Consider the following 17,526-nt stretch of genomic DNA (forward strand, 5'->3'; position numbering starts at 1 on the left):
AGCCCCTTTTCAAATGTCCTTGCTTTCCACATCCAAAACATCTAACATTCCTCAAACCTCTTGAAGTTGCTTCTCCTATCCACATATCATCATGGCCATGAGATTCAACATTTATCACGTCTCTAATCCAATCTTCCAAAGGTGCAGATCTTGCCTTTAATGGCCTGATTATTCTCTTGCATGATGCATTCGCGTTCTCAAAAGCCAAAGATTCGATTATTATCTGGCTAGCTTCTGAATTCAGGACCATTCTATTTACTGCTGAAGACAGACTTTGTAATAAATCTGTGAAGGATTCTTTTGGGCCATTTATAACTTTTGTGAATGACTCAGTTTTCTTTCCTGCTTCCTCAATTCTGTCCCCTGCATTTAAAGCTGCCATTTAACATAGAATTAGGGTTAGGTTATCATATAAACATTGTCTTTGTATTTCAGCATATTGGCCTTCTCCAAGAAGCTCATCCTGGGAGATTTCCACATCTCTAGGCCTCCACTGACTTTCTATGGTTTTAGCCTTATCTCTGAACCACATTCACCACTGCAGCTGTGCTCTGGGTTCCAGGACAGCATTTACCAGCTCTTTCCAGTCCTGAGGAATAATCCTATTACAAGTTGACCAGGAGTTTAACATTTGCTTTACAAATGGGGAATGCATGCCATAAGATACTATTGCCTCCTTAAACCTTCTTAAATCTAACATGTCAATAGGAGTCCAATTATTTTGTACATTCACTTGACCAGGTAGCTGCTGTATGGTTACCAGATAAATTAAGGTTGATTGTTTGAGAACAGGCTTTCTTTCTGCAACCTTATAATCCAATCCTGAAATAATTTCACCCTTAAATTCTTCTGTCTGAGTCTGAATTTCTCTATAATTTATTTTGACAGGTTTTTCTAAATCTTTTATCCTAGCCCTTAAATTGACTATCTTTTTAAATTGTAAAATAAGGATAAATAAAGTAATAATATGCATAATTGGTATAATGTACATCCCATCAACACTAATATTCTCATATAATTATTCCATTTTCAGACTGCCTAAAGTTTTTATCACACAAAGACTAATTATGTTCTATTGTACATATAATACCCATTTTTTAATGTGGAAAAATTTTTGTTTTCTTTTAAGTATTTTTCCCTTTAAAATATCTGATATCTTAATTGACTTACCAAGTCTGCATAGAACAGTAGAAATCTGAGGGAATTTCAAAACAGCTACCTAGTGTGGTTGCTCAGAAAGAGAGAGAGAGAGAAAGAGAGAGAGAGAGAGAGAGAGAGAGAGAGAGAGAGAGAGAGAGAGTAGCCACACATTCTGGCTAAAAGCTGAAATCCAGCCATGTGCCCCCACTTGAGCCAATTTGGCCTGAGCTCCAGCTACCTTAAGTTCTGACAGTGTGAGTTAGTGATTCAGCCATAAGCAGCTATGGTTGAGTGCATCTCTAACTCATGCAGCCAGACCAGTAGCCTGGCTGGGCCTAGGGCCTGTAAACTCTGGCAGAGTTGGGGCCAAGCCGGGCCGAGCTGGACTGAGCCGTGCCCATAACCACCAAGGTTTTTAATGAATTATTGCCCCATGTTGGGTGCCAAACATAGATGTAATTCTAAATGGTTGTATTAAATAAGAAACACAGAGCCAAATAAAGAGTTAAAAGCCCAGAGATTGAGCAGTAGCCAAGAGCTAAGACCACCTTGTCTTACCACTTGCTGCTGTCCTTCCCCTGAGAGAGAAACCTCTTTCCTGTGTCCTGTCTTTTTATTGCCTTTCTGTTCTGCCTTCTCATTGGTTCTAAACCCAACCACATGACTTCCTCATCACTGTCTGTCTATACAGACCTCCAGGTCTCTATGGTTGGTACTGAGATTAAAGACATGTGTTACCATGCTGGCTGTGTCCTTGAACACACAGAGGCATTGCCTACCATGTGATCAGATTAAGGGCATGTGCTACAACTACCAGACTTCTGCTTAATGGCTTGCTCTTAGCTCTGATCCCCAGGCAACTTTATTAACATACCAATATAATCACATTTCAGCACAAATAAAATATCACTGCAGAGTGGGGATATAAACATGAAATACGAAGTTATGGGGGGACAAATGAGAATAATGAAAGAGACTACTGAAAACGGACACATTTTGGGGTCAGGCAAAAACCTGGCACAAGGGAATGTCCCAGGAATCTGTAAGGAAGAGCCCAGCTTAGACTCCTAGTAATAGCAAATACATAAACTGAACTGGTCCTGTTATTTTTCTCTTAAATTAATAAAATAAAATAAAAAGAAGTTTTCCTTCTTGTCTGTGTTTAAATTATTTTATTGATGAAACTAAGAACCCAAAGAAGAAAAGCAAGATTCTTTCTATTTTAATAGGCTTAAATCACTTTGGATGTCTATTTTCTTTCTGGGCACTCTTGGAGACCTTTTCTAAGTCTGCTTTACTGAATGTCTTTGTAAGAGTTCAAAGAGAGTTAGATATAGTAGGTGGATAAATGAAAAATCTGTGGGGTTAATTTAGTCTTGGTAAGTTATAGAAGATGCTTCCTTAAAACAGTTTTCAGTGAGAATCCAGCATTAAAAGTGAGAAATTAGACTTTATCAGGTGGCAAAGCTCAACATGGTAACATGGCACTGTGGTAGAGATGGCTGACAGAGCTCCTCATAGTTGAGGTTAATATCACAGAAAGTATCAAAGGAGAAACAGCGAATGCTAAAAGGAAGCCCTCAGTTAAGGTCTCAATCTTCCCATCTCAACTAACCTAATAAAGATGGTCTCCCACAGGCAAGCCTACATGCTATTCTAATGAACAGTTAGCAAGGCCTATGTGAATTCTGAAGTAAAGAAAGATAGCAATAACCTAAGCCTCTATTTTCCTCTAGTTTTACCAAGTGAAGATTAGATTTATGGGGATTGCATGTAGAGAGACAGGAGACTCATCCTTTGAGTTCCCACTCCCACTGCTTCACTTACTTATGGTTTAGGGTCCCAAGTAGAAGCAAAATGAGCCCAGTGAAAAATACCATCATCACAAACAAGATTATGCATACATCCGACAGCCAATTACTGTACAGTGGGTATGCATTGTCCAAAATAGAAGCTGAAAAAAAAAAAGAGAAAGAAATATTAAGCCCAGTTTAAAGTAAGTAAAACAGAGACAGGTAAACATGCATAAATTAAGAAGCCAGATCACAGGCTCTTAGTCAACAAGAAAGAAGAAAAGGAGGCTTTGAGTAGACTTCATTTGGGGGACAAAGGTTAGGCCACCAATCCAAGGTTTTATGACATAACTTTACAGTTTTAAGGGTATCAAAGGTTTTGTGTAGTTTAGTTTGAGTCAAGCATATAAATTGTAAGATGTTATTCTTACTCATTTATCCACAGATAGTTGAGAACATCCTCTTGTTTATTTTTATTCTTTGGGTTCAGAGTTGCCAAAGCAAGGTGTTGCAGGAAAAGTACAAAGGAAATACATTGGTCTAATGAGCAGTTGGTTAAGCCAACATTGTCTGCCATTGCAGCTCAGTAGAACAGCAGATTCTAGCATGCAGCATACCAAGAATATGATCGTAACATTTGAGAACTCAAAGTCAATCCATGTAAGTAATAAATAGATAGGTATATTGAAATGAGGTACATGAAATTAAGAATGCAAAGGATAGGTTATTATAATTGTAATTACTACATTTGAGTTTGTGTTAGAAATTCTTAACAAGAGAAGGTGGAAAATACTGTAAGAAGTAGAAATTAGATTAGAAAGCTGAGATCAGTAGTCATCCAAAAATATTAAAGAAGAATTAAACAAAGGAGAAAAGGAAGTATTTGATGCAATAATAAGAATATTTCAGGCCATAAGGAACATTCTAACAGAGGATATTATGGTGTCCAACAGATATTTACTATGAAAAACGAAAGTATTCTCACAGAGAGATGTATACACACACACACACACACACACACACACACACCACAAGTACAGTTTATGCTGCCTTTGTAATACTGGACATGTGTCCTTCACTGGAGGGCAGTCAGCATACCAGAAGCCACAGTCTTAAAGAAAATTGGCTCTCCCTCTCCCAGAAGTTATCAGCTACCAATACCTCTATAGCTAGGGGTGTGACTTCATGCACAACCTGCCCATACATGCTGGAGTTGTCTGGCCAGAGCCTGCACAGGTCTTGTGTGTGTCATCTCAATTGCTATGAGGTCATATGTGTAATTGCCCTGCTGCATATGGAAAACACTGTTTTCTTGTAGTCATCCACCACCTTTTTTCTTGTCTTCTTTAATGATCCATGAGCCTTTGGAGGAAGGCGGGATATAAATAACTAGTTTAGGAATGACCATCCAGATGTCTTTTATGCTCTGCACCTTGAGTTCTGTATTGATTGTCATCTACTATTAATAGGAGAGTCTCTGATGAAGACCAACTGATGCATAATCTGGGCCCATGCCACATGTGATAGTTATGTACACACTGCATCTTACCTGATATCTGAAGTCCAGTTCTTTTTCATTATGTTTAGTCTCCTGTTTAATGTTTCTACTGGGTTATTGCTGAAATTTCAATTACTATGATTGAATCTATATAGATGTTCTACTTGGTCTTTTGAAATATTATCATATTTTATTATAGTTTTTCATTGTCTGCTCACATTTTAAGTTCACTCTTCTATTTTTAAATACAAAAGATATATTTCATATGCTTAATATATATATAAAGGAAGTCCAGACCATCACTGATAATTTTGATAACTTTGACAACTACCCTTCAGTATGCCAGGGGAGAGCCCATCAATTGCCTTTGTCTTCAAGTTTTGCATGGAATTCATACAAATTAATAGTTGCAATCTTGCTAAGGAAAAGTAATTTCTAAGTTCAATCCATTTTTGCAAAAATTTTCCTATTTTTTATTTTATGTGTATAAATGTTAGAGGCCAGAAGAGGTCTTCAGAACTCCTAAAATTGTAATTATAGTGAGTTTTGGGCTGCCATATAGATGCTGAAGTAGAATCCAGATCCTCTTCAAGAGAAGCAAGTGCTCTTAACCAATGAGCCATCTCTCCAGTCCCTGAATTCTACTCTTCATAGTATTCCATGAGACATCCTGTTTTACTTGGTAAATTTGTTTTGTTTTGTTTTTCGAGACAGGGTTTCTCTGTGTAGCTTTGCGCCTTTCCTGGAACTTGCTTTGGATACCAGGCTGGCCTCGAACTCGCAGAGATCCACCTGCCTCTGCCTCCCAAGTGCTGGGATTAAAGGCATGCACCACCACCGCCTGGCCAATTTTTTTTCCAGACCATTTCAGTGTTCACTACTTTGGGCTCTTCAGATGAATGTGGATATCTCTATTATACTCCTCCTTTATGAGGGTTCTAAGAATTAAAATTAGTCCATTTAATCCTGATGTGGACTTTAAAACCAGGGTATCAGGATCCCAACAAAAACATAAAAATAGATGGATGGGGGGAGATAGGGAGAAAAGATTCATATATATTTATATTTTCTATTATGCAAAATATTGTTCTTGCTTTCTTGGTGGCCAAAATAACTTTAAAATTTCATAGCTGTGTAAGTGTTAGATGGATGGGAAGATGTATTGTAATCAGAAATACTAGTTTAGGACATTTAGTGTATTTCATAGTGATAGGTAAATCTAATTATCTTATCAATTAAAAAACAAGCATCACATAATAGGGTAAAAACCTGACAGATCAGAGAAGCAGGGGAGCAGCCATCAATGACTTCCTACCTCTTCTGTTCCTCTGACCTAAAGGGCCGAGATCCAGTCTCAGCCCTGCCTTACTACTTCCTGTACCTCTCTCTACAGTCCTCCAAACCTCTATAGTTAACTAGTGGCTAACTCCACCCTCTGACTCCAAGCAAGCTTTATTTGTCAGAACACAAACAAAATATCACACAACACTATAATGCTGGAAGTTAATTATACCTTCCATATCTTTATACACTTTTGCTATTTTTCCATTGACTCTGAGAAATTTCCTTTGGGTTCATTTGTTTAGGAGTTGAGGCTTGTTTTTATGATTTGTAGTGAAATAGATGGAATGAGTTTTATTGACAGACATTCTGAAATATATGTTAAATCAGAAGAGGTATATCTATATCTGATGTCTGATTTAATTTTTTCTTATGGATGAGTGTAAATCCCTTATAGTAATTAGAACTTTCAGCTTACTTTAATGTTTTTTTAAATAAAGTACTTCCTCCCAATATCCACAATGAAATGAAAAGTTTTTCTAAATTCTCAGATATTATCCTATATACAGTGTATGTTGCAGTATGTCCATACTTTCAAATACCTTGCAAATACACACTGAAGAGGATCAAACATTAGCTTTCAGCAGTCTCAGAAAAGGAACATGAAACAAAAAAAATTGTACTTTTTCCCATTAATTATCAGAGAGGATCTCTAAACCAAAAGTTTTTTTTTAACTATTTATGAATTGTTGGCTGAGTGTAAATGATAGGTAACATTAAAAATGTGCTTTGTAAAAGAATGCCTGTGCATGTAGGACTAAATGGAAGCCAGACTTGGAGAAATAAATCTTTTCATTGCTATACAAGCAGCAGTAACTATGTGTATGAAAATATAAGCGGCCATGATAGAAGCCTAAAATTTGAGCAAATTATATTTCCAAGGACAGCATGTGAAGCCACTGAGATGTCACTGAAACTCAGCCTGCTACTTCTGCAACAAAGACTACTCAGCTTTGTCTACATAGTTCCAAGATGAGAAGACACTGGGCAAAGGCAAGGTGAAATGACAGATCCCAGTCTAATTGCACTCACCTCTGCTCCTGAAATTCAAATAGAGAGGTAGGAAGCCAATATACAAAAATAGTGGTAGACACTCCCACATAAACTCATAGCAAAGCTTCATTTTATTCGAACCTGGAAAAGAGTCAGTAAGAAGATTAAGGAGGCTAGGACTTTGAGAATGCATTGGAATAGCAAGAGAAATACTGAATATAGGTAGTGTCTTAAAGGTCTCAGAGTTGTATTCATTTGTTCATTTAACCTATGTCAGGGCTAAAGCTTCATAAGCAAGATTTTTAGGACTAGGGTTAGGATTACAGTTGGGAATTTTTAGTGAAGATAGAATTTAGGATTGTGTGAAGCTAAGATTTATGGTCATTTAGGATGAAGACAGAACAGGCTTAAAAACAAAATCAAATAATACATATCTTCTCACTTTTCTTGTGACTGTGCAGCCTGAAAATATGTCTTGGATGCTGTGGAACCCTATTAACTACAGCCTTGTCTAAATGCTTAAGTGCCTAAAGGTTGTAGGATTTGCAGGTGGAGCCTGTGTCCCTCAGTGGCTCTTCCTCCAATTGGTACAGGTGGAGCCAGTGCCTCCAGGGGTTGCTGATGCCCGGGGTGTGGGGTGTGAGGGTGATTGGAAGGGGAGAATGCTGCTGACAGGCTGCTGTGGGTGTGATGGGTTGAGGAGTGTCAGGGATGTGCCCTAGGTCCTAGGGCCTAGAGCGCAGGGCTATCCAGCCCTGAGCTCCAGTCACTCATCTCTTTCTCCAATCTGGTGCCTGACAGTTTTCAGCAATATCTCTAAAAGCAGACAAGTACTTGTGGAAGAGAAAAGGTCTATTATGATTCAGATTCCATAAACACCAAAAGTGAAAGGAAATCACTAATGATGCCTCTGAAGGAATCCCGAGACCTTGAGAGGAATTGTGATGATAGCTTCGTGCTAGCCATGAAGAACCACACAAGGAGGAAGGGTGGCAGCTTAACCTGAGGATCTCTGAAGATTTTTGAAACCTCCTTTGACAAAGAGTATTGGGATGCACTGAAGTTCTGGGGTAAATAATTTTGTATGCATCACATCTGTGTATTGGGGTTCAAAAAGAAATGGTTTCAGAACTCTTTACCATTTACATTTTTTTTTCTCCATCTGAGATAACAAAAAACAAGTATTCCTCTGAGACAATGAAGAACAAGTATAATGCTTAAATATATTACAGGACATGGAGGTCTGTTTGACATCAATGACATATACTCTGGTTTGAAGAGGACATCTGAAAGAGAATAGAAGGACTTGGTGTTAGGAACTGGATATGCATTTCCAACTAAGAGATTCACATTACAGGCTTAGTCCCTAGTTGGCAAATCCAATCACTGAGAATTGTCTGGATCACGAGGGCTCTTACCTTGTCAGTGGATTAATCCACTGATGGACTCATAATTTGATGGGATTTTTTGAAAACAACAAAAATATTAGTCAATGGGGCTGAGCAGATAAAGTAAGTAGTAAGGGACATGCTTTTGAAGAATATATCTGGCCCCTGTCCTACCTCCAACTTCTCTTTCTTGGCCATCTTGTGAGTTGGTTATTATTTGAAACCAAAATAATCTAGGTACCTAAAGAGAAGGAAGATTAAATACTCAAGGAGTCTGGGGACCCTTGCCACAGTGCCTGGAAACAAGGCCACTGAAGTAGCTGTGAAGAGAAGAAAGGTCAAATATGGAAACACCAAGGCAGAAGGAAATTCTGAATTGAGCATCATGATGGTCAGAGATCCATTCAAGAATAGGAACTGAGGATTGCTGATTTTTCGGCATCTGGACCTGTCTTTCTGCCACATGTGGTTTGTCACTGGAAAGGAGAGTGAGAGAAATCCCGGAGATCAGGTGTAGCAGATTGTTTGATTTCTTCAGTCTCTTCTCTGCAATGTGGGTTACTTGAGCAGGGCCTGAGAGTACCAGGACCAGCATGAAGAGTGCTAGATTCACTATATCCTCCCTGTCCAGTTCAGATTCCAGTGCTCTGTTTATGTCTACCAATCCCCAAATATGTGGGTAACACTATTTGGCTTGGATGTACCATTTGTGGTTGAGCACTCCACAAACACCTATTCTTTATATTTTGACCATTTGTGAGTTTCTGTGTTAACCAATATCCAATGCACAAAAACTTCCCTGAAATGATCTTAAAGCTACACTAATCTGTAGGTAGAGAGATTCCAATTCAAAAGGCAGTTTGATACTGTGTCCATTTAGAAAAATAATAGTAGTTTCAATTCTGGGGCCCTTATGACTTACAGGTACCAGGTACATATTTCTTCCTGTGGAGCAAACTTTAAATCAAATTAGAAAGTGGTTGGTTACCCATAACAATCATGCTACTATTATACCTATGGAAAATCATGTCCTGCTGGTTTCTATTGCAATTTACAGGATGCACAGGTGGGTAAGACAATTAATCAAATTTTTCTCCCAAATATTCTTACTTTTTGGAGACATTTGTGTCTCTCATTCTAAAATATAATATGAGAAATCAAAGCAACAAAAAAGAAGATAGAACTATCAGCAGCCTTTGTCATCACTAGAATCTACTTCTATAAGGTTAGCAGTGGCTGTAAAATTGCTTCTCCTTAACTAAATTTTTGAAGAATTCTGAAGGTGGACAAGTATTTTTTCTGACAGATTGTTTGCTCAGCACAAATTTGTTTTGCTCAGTAAAAAGTACAATTGATATCTTTATCGTTGATATATAAATGTGTAAATGATGGTTATATTTCACATATAACTTTCAAACTACTTAAATTTTTGAATTGCTGATCAAATGAGAATACTTTTTTGCTTATATGCTTGGTTTCATTATTATGTGCCCATCATTGGAGGGAAGATTTTTTTTTAATTACATGAAAATAAAATAGACGAATGAACTTCAAAATTAAAAAAAAAAAAAAAGAAACAATGTACTCCCAAAGAAATGAGAATTTCTTCTGGAATTTCATTCAGGGAGAAGGAAAAGTTTCTAGTACAAGAGGAAACTTGTCTCCCCTACATAGATATTTCACACAGATCTAGCAACTTGTCAGACTCCCTTGTAGGATAAAACTGAAACCCAAACAATGATGGGTCAGTTGTGGTAGTGGGCTACAACACCTTGACCAGGACATCTTAGCTTTTAGCTGGGCCTTAGTTTTAGCCAGAAGGGTTTTCTCTTACTTACAGGGTTCTTATTAGCATGGAGGAAATTGCACAACTGGAAACTTTGTGTGTAGTAGCTCATATTAAATTCCAAAAACTGTACATGGGCCACTCTGCATGCTATTTGTTTTGAAGGTTGCAAATTGCATACCAGGAACCCTCACACAAAGAGACTCACCCAAACTGAATGAACATACCTTTGGCTATCAACTAAAACTGTAATCTCACTTTAGGTTCCCGAAGATTGACTTGAGGAATCACTGGGTCTCTTTGCCTCTTTTCCCAATGCTTTTCTCTATTAACTTTGTTGTTTAAAGTGGTTCCTTGGCACAGAGTTTGACCCCAGTTTTAGTATCAGGTTCTTCTCCCTTCAACCATATGAGTCTCAAGAACTGAATTAATGTCCAAAAGTTTTCTTTTTTTCTTTCTTTCTTTCTTTTTTTTTTTTGAGACAGGGTTTCTCTGTGTAGCTTTGGAGCCTTTCCTGGAACTCATTTTGTAGATCAAGCTGGCCTCAAACTCACAGAGATCTGCCTGCCTCTGCCTCCCAAGTGCTGGGATTAAAGGCAGCTGTCCAAAGGTTTTCTAACTGCTTATCTGTCTTGCTTCCCTTGCTAACAGGGTAAAATATCATGATCCTTCTTTCATCCAATTCTGTCCTATTACAGGACTAATAACTTCAAAATCTTGTTCTTCCTCTGAGTCCAGTTTTATTAACTAACAGCCTGCATCGACATCCATAGTACAAAGAACAGAATGAAGTGCAGCCTTTAGGCACACATTTTCTTCTTCAACAGCACTTTTGTATGGATAATTAAGTTTTATAATCCTGCCTCTTTACTTACAGGTTGCATTAGACACTTTTATTACTATAACAAATGTCTTTTAAAAATGTTTAAAGGAGGAATGCCTTATTTCGCCTCATGATTTCTGATGGTTTATTCCAAGGTTGCCTTGCTCCTTGGTTTCTGGGTCACTGATAAGACAAACACCATGGAGGGTAACACAGGATAGGTAGAACTGCTAGCTCAGAGTCCATGTACATTGCTCTGAGACAAAGAGAGCGGAAAAATGGATTTTTTCACCAGTACTGTCTTGTCATGCAAGAGGAGTCACTATTACATCAAATCCCCTGCAACTGGACTCATGAGAACATACAGGCATATTCACTAGACTGTCATAAGGCTGCCAAGGCTTGATTGTGGTTGAAGCTTTGTCTTTACTTCTCTTTCCACAATCTGGGATGGGGCTGGAGGCTGTTTCCTGGTTCTCTCTGTGTAATCTTCTTGTTCCTATGCCTTTTATCTTCCCATCATCTCTTTCATGCTTCCTGGTGCTTTATTTTTGTATTTATAATATGTCCTTTCCCCTGTTGTCTTGACTCCTATTATCTGCAAAGGCACATACACAAAGATACTAATCTTCCTTTTATCTCAGAAGTTATATATGCTATTTTTCAGAGGAGACAAAACAATAATTTTAAAGGAGAAATAGTATTCAAGGGCACAAATCTAGAAATAGAAATCTAGAAATTTATGTGGAAGTCATATAGCATTTGAATCCTTAACAAACAACCAGAATGGGAGCTCATTTTCAAATTATTTCAGTATCTCCTTTAAGATTTATTTTCTATGTATGAGTGAGAGTGGATGTCTGTGAGTGTGCATGTGCCCATGCCTGAAGGAAAATATGGTGTCCAGAAAAGGGCACTGGATCCCATAGAGCTGGAGTTACAGGTGGTTGTGAGCCATCCAGTATGGTTGCTAGGACCCAAACAAGCCCTCAAGGAGAACAAGTGCTCTTAACCTCTGAGACTTCTCTCCAGCCCAAATACCTTTCTTTAAAATGTTCCCCATAACATTCAGTATTTTTCTGATTTCCAGAAACTCAAATAGGGAAGCTCTACAGCAGTTTATAGCTTGTAACATAACCTTGCAGTTATTATTTAAATCAATTCTCTTCTTAATTTGAATCCTTGAATAAAACAATTCATCTTTGACATAACTAAGTCATAAGAACCTACCTGAGAGGAAAATGCTTCTCTTTTTCTCTTGATTAGTAGTTACATTGTAAATGGAACAAGTAATTGGACCATGTGTTCTGTTCTTCAGAAGAATGCTGCTCTTCAAGTACAATAATCCATCCTGAGAGTCAAATTTTGGTGAGTGTGGAATTACATTCCCCTTGCTGTCTCTCCATGTCATCTCAGCAGGTGGGATCAAACTTCCTGAAGTACACTCCACCAGTACCCCTTCTGCATCTGGAACCTGAATGTTAATCTGTATATCTAATCTCATAGCTAGGAAGAAGAGAAAGATGATATTATGATTGGTAGTGTGGATTCAAGAGATGAGAAGTTTGTGGAAGTGTTCACTCTCAATATTATGCTACCTGTGCCCCATGTGTGGGTAGCCACAATTAGGGCAAAAGCAATACTTCTATGTAAACACAAGCTAGAAAAAAACAAAAATACAATCACAAAAAACTGATAAATCAGATTTCATGAAATTTAGTAATTTCTGTACATCATTATAGGCAAAAAGAGAAAGCCACAGACTAGAAGATATCAATAAATTCAAGACAAAATCAAATTTGACTAGGTATTCCCATCTCTACACTAGCTACTTTGGCATTTACACCACCATATTCTGAGCATAGACACTGGGACAATTTCTTTAGAAGGTTACACTACTATTCAAATAGCAAATAAACATAGTTTTTAAAACAAATTTTTAAAAATAATATATTAATACATTTAGAGCTCTTGCTGTGAAAACTCTAAGTGATGTGGTAATGAAGAATTATGTGAAAACTGAAACAACTTCCTTAATGAAGACCAACTCCAAAAGTGGATAAACTATAAAATTATTTCCCAAAATAATTAAAAACCCAATAAAATAAGCATTCACTGGATGTTCAAAACAGGGAACCAACTAGGTGCAGAGAGATACTCAATGCATCTGCTTCTATAACATTTACTTATTGTGGGAAGGAACTAGTTATTTTATCCCCTTTAATAATTTAAGGTGATAATTGATGATCAGAATTCTCAGCCCAAGCGGGTAAAGATGATGTTGGGTCAAACCATCTCATATCAGGATGAGTACAAGAAGAGAGAAAAGAAACAGTGAGCAGTTTGGAGGCCTGTAGGAGCTGGGGGAGCTCTTCAAGGGGGGAGTTTATCATCTATCTTTGCAGCAACTGTACTACAGAAGGGGATGCTGTGGATTGTGCTCTTGTGAGGCCAAATCAAAGTAGAAGGAAGTTTTCTAGGTACACACAGAGGTGTCAGTACTCTCTAGAAAGCTCAATCAATTCAATAATGTGAAATTAAATTACAAGGGATGATGCAGAGTCCCATGTGACCTGATAGATCAATGCTAAAATTTTCATACACACATTTATACATATGTGAAGTTTTATATGTAATAATTTAAATTATAGTATTGAATTTATGTATAATATCTTGAAATAATAAATCTTTCATTCTTATTTTAATGGTATATGTTTCTTTAACCTATCTTTCATTATTATTTAATGGTTCAGCATAATAGTTCAGTAGATCTACATAGGAGAACACAGGTAAAGTGATTTTGAGTGATCACAGGACAGAATTCTCCACAAATGTAAAAGTAATAGTAAAATATTCATATAAAGTTACTTAAAACTCATATTTTAAAAGTAATTTGCAAAACATGTACATAATTCATTTAAAAGTATTGAGAATACTTGGATGCATAAGTGTTTTCATATACATATCCCTGCATGCATTTCTGTACATATACATATATATATGTGCATATTTGTTTTATATTTGGTTTGTATATGTGTATTTCTATGCATATAATCTCAGGTATTGATATATAAGATGCAAATTATTTTAGCTTCATTTGGGATATTAATTCATAATTTCATAGCTATGTAAAGGATGACATTTCACAATGGATCAATTGGATCTTTTAAAATTTATATCCTCAGGTGAGGCTACTACCCCCTTATCTAACAAATACCCCTTTACAGAAAATGGAGACCATCCCAGAAACTGTGGATAGACACATGTATAGATCAAAAGATTGTGGGGAGCCCAACCCAGAAGCTACATTTATTTATATTATAGTTTCTGATTCTACATCTCAGGGTACATAGCAGAAGCAGAAGGTGGAAAGATTATAAGAGCCAAAATACCAGGTGGGAATGAGACAGTCTCTCCTAGAGATGGCTAGTAAACAATGGATGGAACACTGGTAATATCAATAGACATATTAATGTTGAAGGAGGAAATTTTTCAGTGGTCCAACCCCAGAAAAAGAAGTACAAGCAACTAATGATTGCTGGGAGAAGGTGCCCCTTCATTGGTTGTCCAATGCACAATGATCAGCCCTGAGACAATATGCATACAAATAGCAAAAAAAACACCACTCAACAGATTATATTTATACATTTGTGCATGACAATAATAATTAAAGAAAAAGAAGCTATCAACTTGAGATTAGGGGAAGGACATAAGAGGAATTGGACACGGGATACCTGGGAGCGACTGGAAAGTGATGCAATTCTCTCCTCATTAAAAACATATTGCAGATAATATTGCTATTTATGACATTATAGTCATGTAATTTCTTTCATTTCTTCTCCCTCCAACCCCTCTCATGCACCCCTTGCTCTCTCTTCAATTTCTGGCCTCTTTTTCTTGAATTGTTGTTACAAACACACCCTGTTTTGTTGTTTTGTTTTGTTTAGTTGTTTTGTTTTTGAGATGGAGTCTCATGATGTAGTCTTGATTGGCCTGGAACTCTTGATGTACACCAAGGAGGCCTTTAACTCACAGAGATCCACCTGTCTCTGCCTTCCAGCCTTTAGGATTAAAGGCTGCCTCTTCATTTTATTGATAATTTCCTTTGCTAACAAACTATTTAATTTCATGAAGTCCCATTAGCCTATTGTTGGCCTTATTTCCTATGCTACTGTGTTGTGAATGCAGAGACTTGTGGATGCTCAAGATACAGTAAATGATAGTTATAGGTCAGGGAACAATGGGGAAGAGAAAGCAGAGAAAAATGTAAGAGCCAGGTGATCGGAAAAACTACTACAAAATGCTGTCTTAAAGAATGACACAACCATTGTAAACACAATCTCACAGCAGCTTCAGTAGCCTGCAAAGGACCTTCATAAGACTGAGCCTGTCATCGTCATTCAGAAAATTACTCATACCCATGAGTGATGGTTCTATATCTCCATCAACACTGAACTATTGGCTACTGGTGGATTTTAAGGCAGAGACAGTCATTGACTTCTATTGTTTGAGTCCACCATGCCCTAACAGTCCCAAACTTGTGAGCACACAAATAATCCTGGTTAAAATCAATGGGTTATAAAACAAAGCAAAAAGCATGATCCTGAGGAGGGGACATGTCATTGGGAAAAGAGGAGATGACAACGGTGAAAGAGGAATTAGAGAGGGTTGTGGGGGGAATATGCAGAATGTCTTGTAAGCATGTATGAAATTGTCAAAGAAGAAATTTAGTCAATAAAATGGGGAGGATGTCTCTACCTTGGGTGTGTACGGTGATTTGTAAGAGAAGAAAGGCCATGAAGAATCCAGCTAAACACGAAGCTGCAGGCTGCATCATACCTGGGAAATGAAATTGTAATCATGGTATCAATATTGGGGCAGTAAGAATCATGACAACACAGAGAAATACAACAAGAGACCATTCTGAAAATCTGTCTTGTGAGAAAATTCCCTCTGCAAGGAAGTCTTAATGACTGCTGGTAACCCCCTGAGGCAATCTCTTCTAGCATCCTATCTTGTTTTGTACTTGGCTCTATGCCTTCCAGAGATTAACTTCACTGAAGGGAGCATTATTCACCCATAAATAAGAATGAAATCCTGTCATTTTTAGCAAAATGGATAGAACTGGAGGACATTATGTTTCACAATACAAGTCAGACACAGAAACCTAATTACATTGTGCATGTGTGGAACCAAAGTCAAACTAGAAAATTACTTCTGAACAAAGTCTGCCTAAATAGTTCCTTCAGAAAACCAAAGACACACAATCACCACTTCACATCATATGTAAATATGACCCATATAAATCAATAATATGAATGTGAATGATAAGACTATATAGATGTTACATTGTCTTATAATGATACATTTAATGAAATTAGGACAAGAACAGATGTATCATTATAAGACAATGTAACATCTCTATGAGTAAAATAACAAAAGAAAATGTTCAGTACAACTCCATTAATGTATTCATTTCTTATTTTTCCTTATTGAGGTGTTACTGACAAATACACACACACACACACACACACACACACACACACACACACATGTAATAATTGTGTGCAACACAATGTTCTGATACACCCTGATCTTGTGAAATGATTTCTATAGTCAAATTATTAAGATATCTATCAGCTAAAATACTTACCTTTGTGTGGGTGATAAGAAAATTTAAAATCTACTGTCTTAGAAATTGTCAAGTATTCTATACACTATTCTTAAGTACAGTCACCATGCTATGCAGTAGATTTCAGAACTTACTCATCCCGATTAGCTGAAAATTTGGTCATATGCTTTGCCCAATATTGCCCAGCCCATACACTATCACTTAGCATACACTATTCTACATTCCACCTATATGAGTTCAGCTTTTATACATTATGTGTGTAAGGAAGATCATGTATGTTGCTCTGTGTTGGATTATTCCACTTAGCATAATGTCATCCAGTTTAATTAGTGTATCACAAGTGCTGGGATTTTCTGCTTTTGAAAGATAGGACTTTATTTCAGTACACATATATGACATATTTCCTCATTTATCAACCCTCAATGGATATATAGGTGTTTTCCATTTCTTGTCAACTTGTGAACTGATTCATGAACATTGAATGTGGGTATCACAACATATTGATTTTACTTCTTCTGGATCCCAGAATCTCTTGATTTTCAAGCACACACATCCATGTGTTTAGAACCAGCAAAGTTATATGTGGCAGATTATAATCATGATCTTTTAAAATTATTTTTGTTACTAAGGAAAATTTTGGCTTCTACTCTCCCTGTAAAATACAGCAATTAGCTTACTCTTATTTTAATTATACTTTAAAACAAAATGATTACATTCTTCATTATTATCAGAATCACATTCTTCATTATTATCAGGTGCTCAAAATGATGAACAGTATGTATTTGCCATGGTGGTCCTCAGTACACTTCTATTTGTTTCTCTTTACTAAATTTAAGCTAATGAAAGTTAATGGGAATATAATATCTGAAGTAATAAAGATCTACAATATATTTCTTTGCTTAAGTACTTAAAAATATCAAAGAAATGAAAGGGAAATAAAAACAAAATATCTTGACAGAATAAAATGACTCTGAAGTCAAGAATAAAGAGAAGCATAATGTGCAGAGCATATGACCAAGCAAATGAGCAATGACCATGATAGGCCATTTAAAAACTGCTGTAAAGTTTCTCACATCCTTCACCAAAGAAAGGAGAGGACATATAAATAAAGACAACCAATGTAGAAATAATA

General features: G+C 36.9%; 1 protein-coding gene across 1 annotated transcript; it reads right to left on the minus strand.

Moving 5' to 3' along the window:
* Positions 1–2,963: 2,963 nt before the first annotated feature.
* Positions 2,964–15,614, minus strand: LOC131904852 (selection and upkeep of intraepithelial T-cells protein 10-like). Its single transcript, XM_059255856.1, has 5 exons — positions 15,521–15,614; positions 11,993–12,268; positions 7,898–8,051; positions 6,805–6,938; positions 2,964–3,094 (listed from the first exon to the last, which is right to left on the minus strand). Exons 1-5 carry the CDS (start codon positions 15,597–15,599, stop codon positions 2,964–2,966), a joined length of 774 nt encoding a protein of 257 aa, XP_059111839.1. The 5' UTR covers positions 15,600–15,614.
* Positions 15,615–17,526: the final 1,912 nt, after the last annotated feature.

The sequence above is a fragment of the Peromyscus eremicus genome, chromosome 2 (assembly GCF_949786415.1).
Source record: "Peromyscus eremicus chromosome 2, PerEre_H2_v1, whole genome shotgun sequence".
NCBI classification, from domain to species: domain Eukaryota; kingdom Metazoa; phylum Chordata; class Mammalia; order Rodentia; family Cricetidae; genus Peromyscus; species Peromyscus eremicus.

What these genes read in the sequence shown, in the direction of transcription:
- LOC131904852 (XM_059255856.1), bottom strand. Translation starts at nt 15,599, where the DNA reads ATGATGCAGCCTGCAGCTTCGTGTTTAGCTGGATTCTTCATGGCCTTT. An exon ending in GAGAAGCATTTTCCTCTCAG is followed by an intron (nt 8,052 to 11,992) that starts GTAGGTTCTTAT and finishes ATTCTCTTTCAG; the next exon opens with ATGTCCTCTTCAAACCAGAG. An exon ending in TTTGAATTTCAGGAGCAGAG is followed by an intron (nt 3,095 to 6,804) that starts GTGAGTGCAATT and finishes TTTTTTTTTCAG; the next exon opens with CTTCTATTTTGGACAATGCA.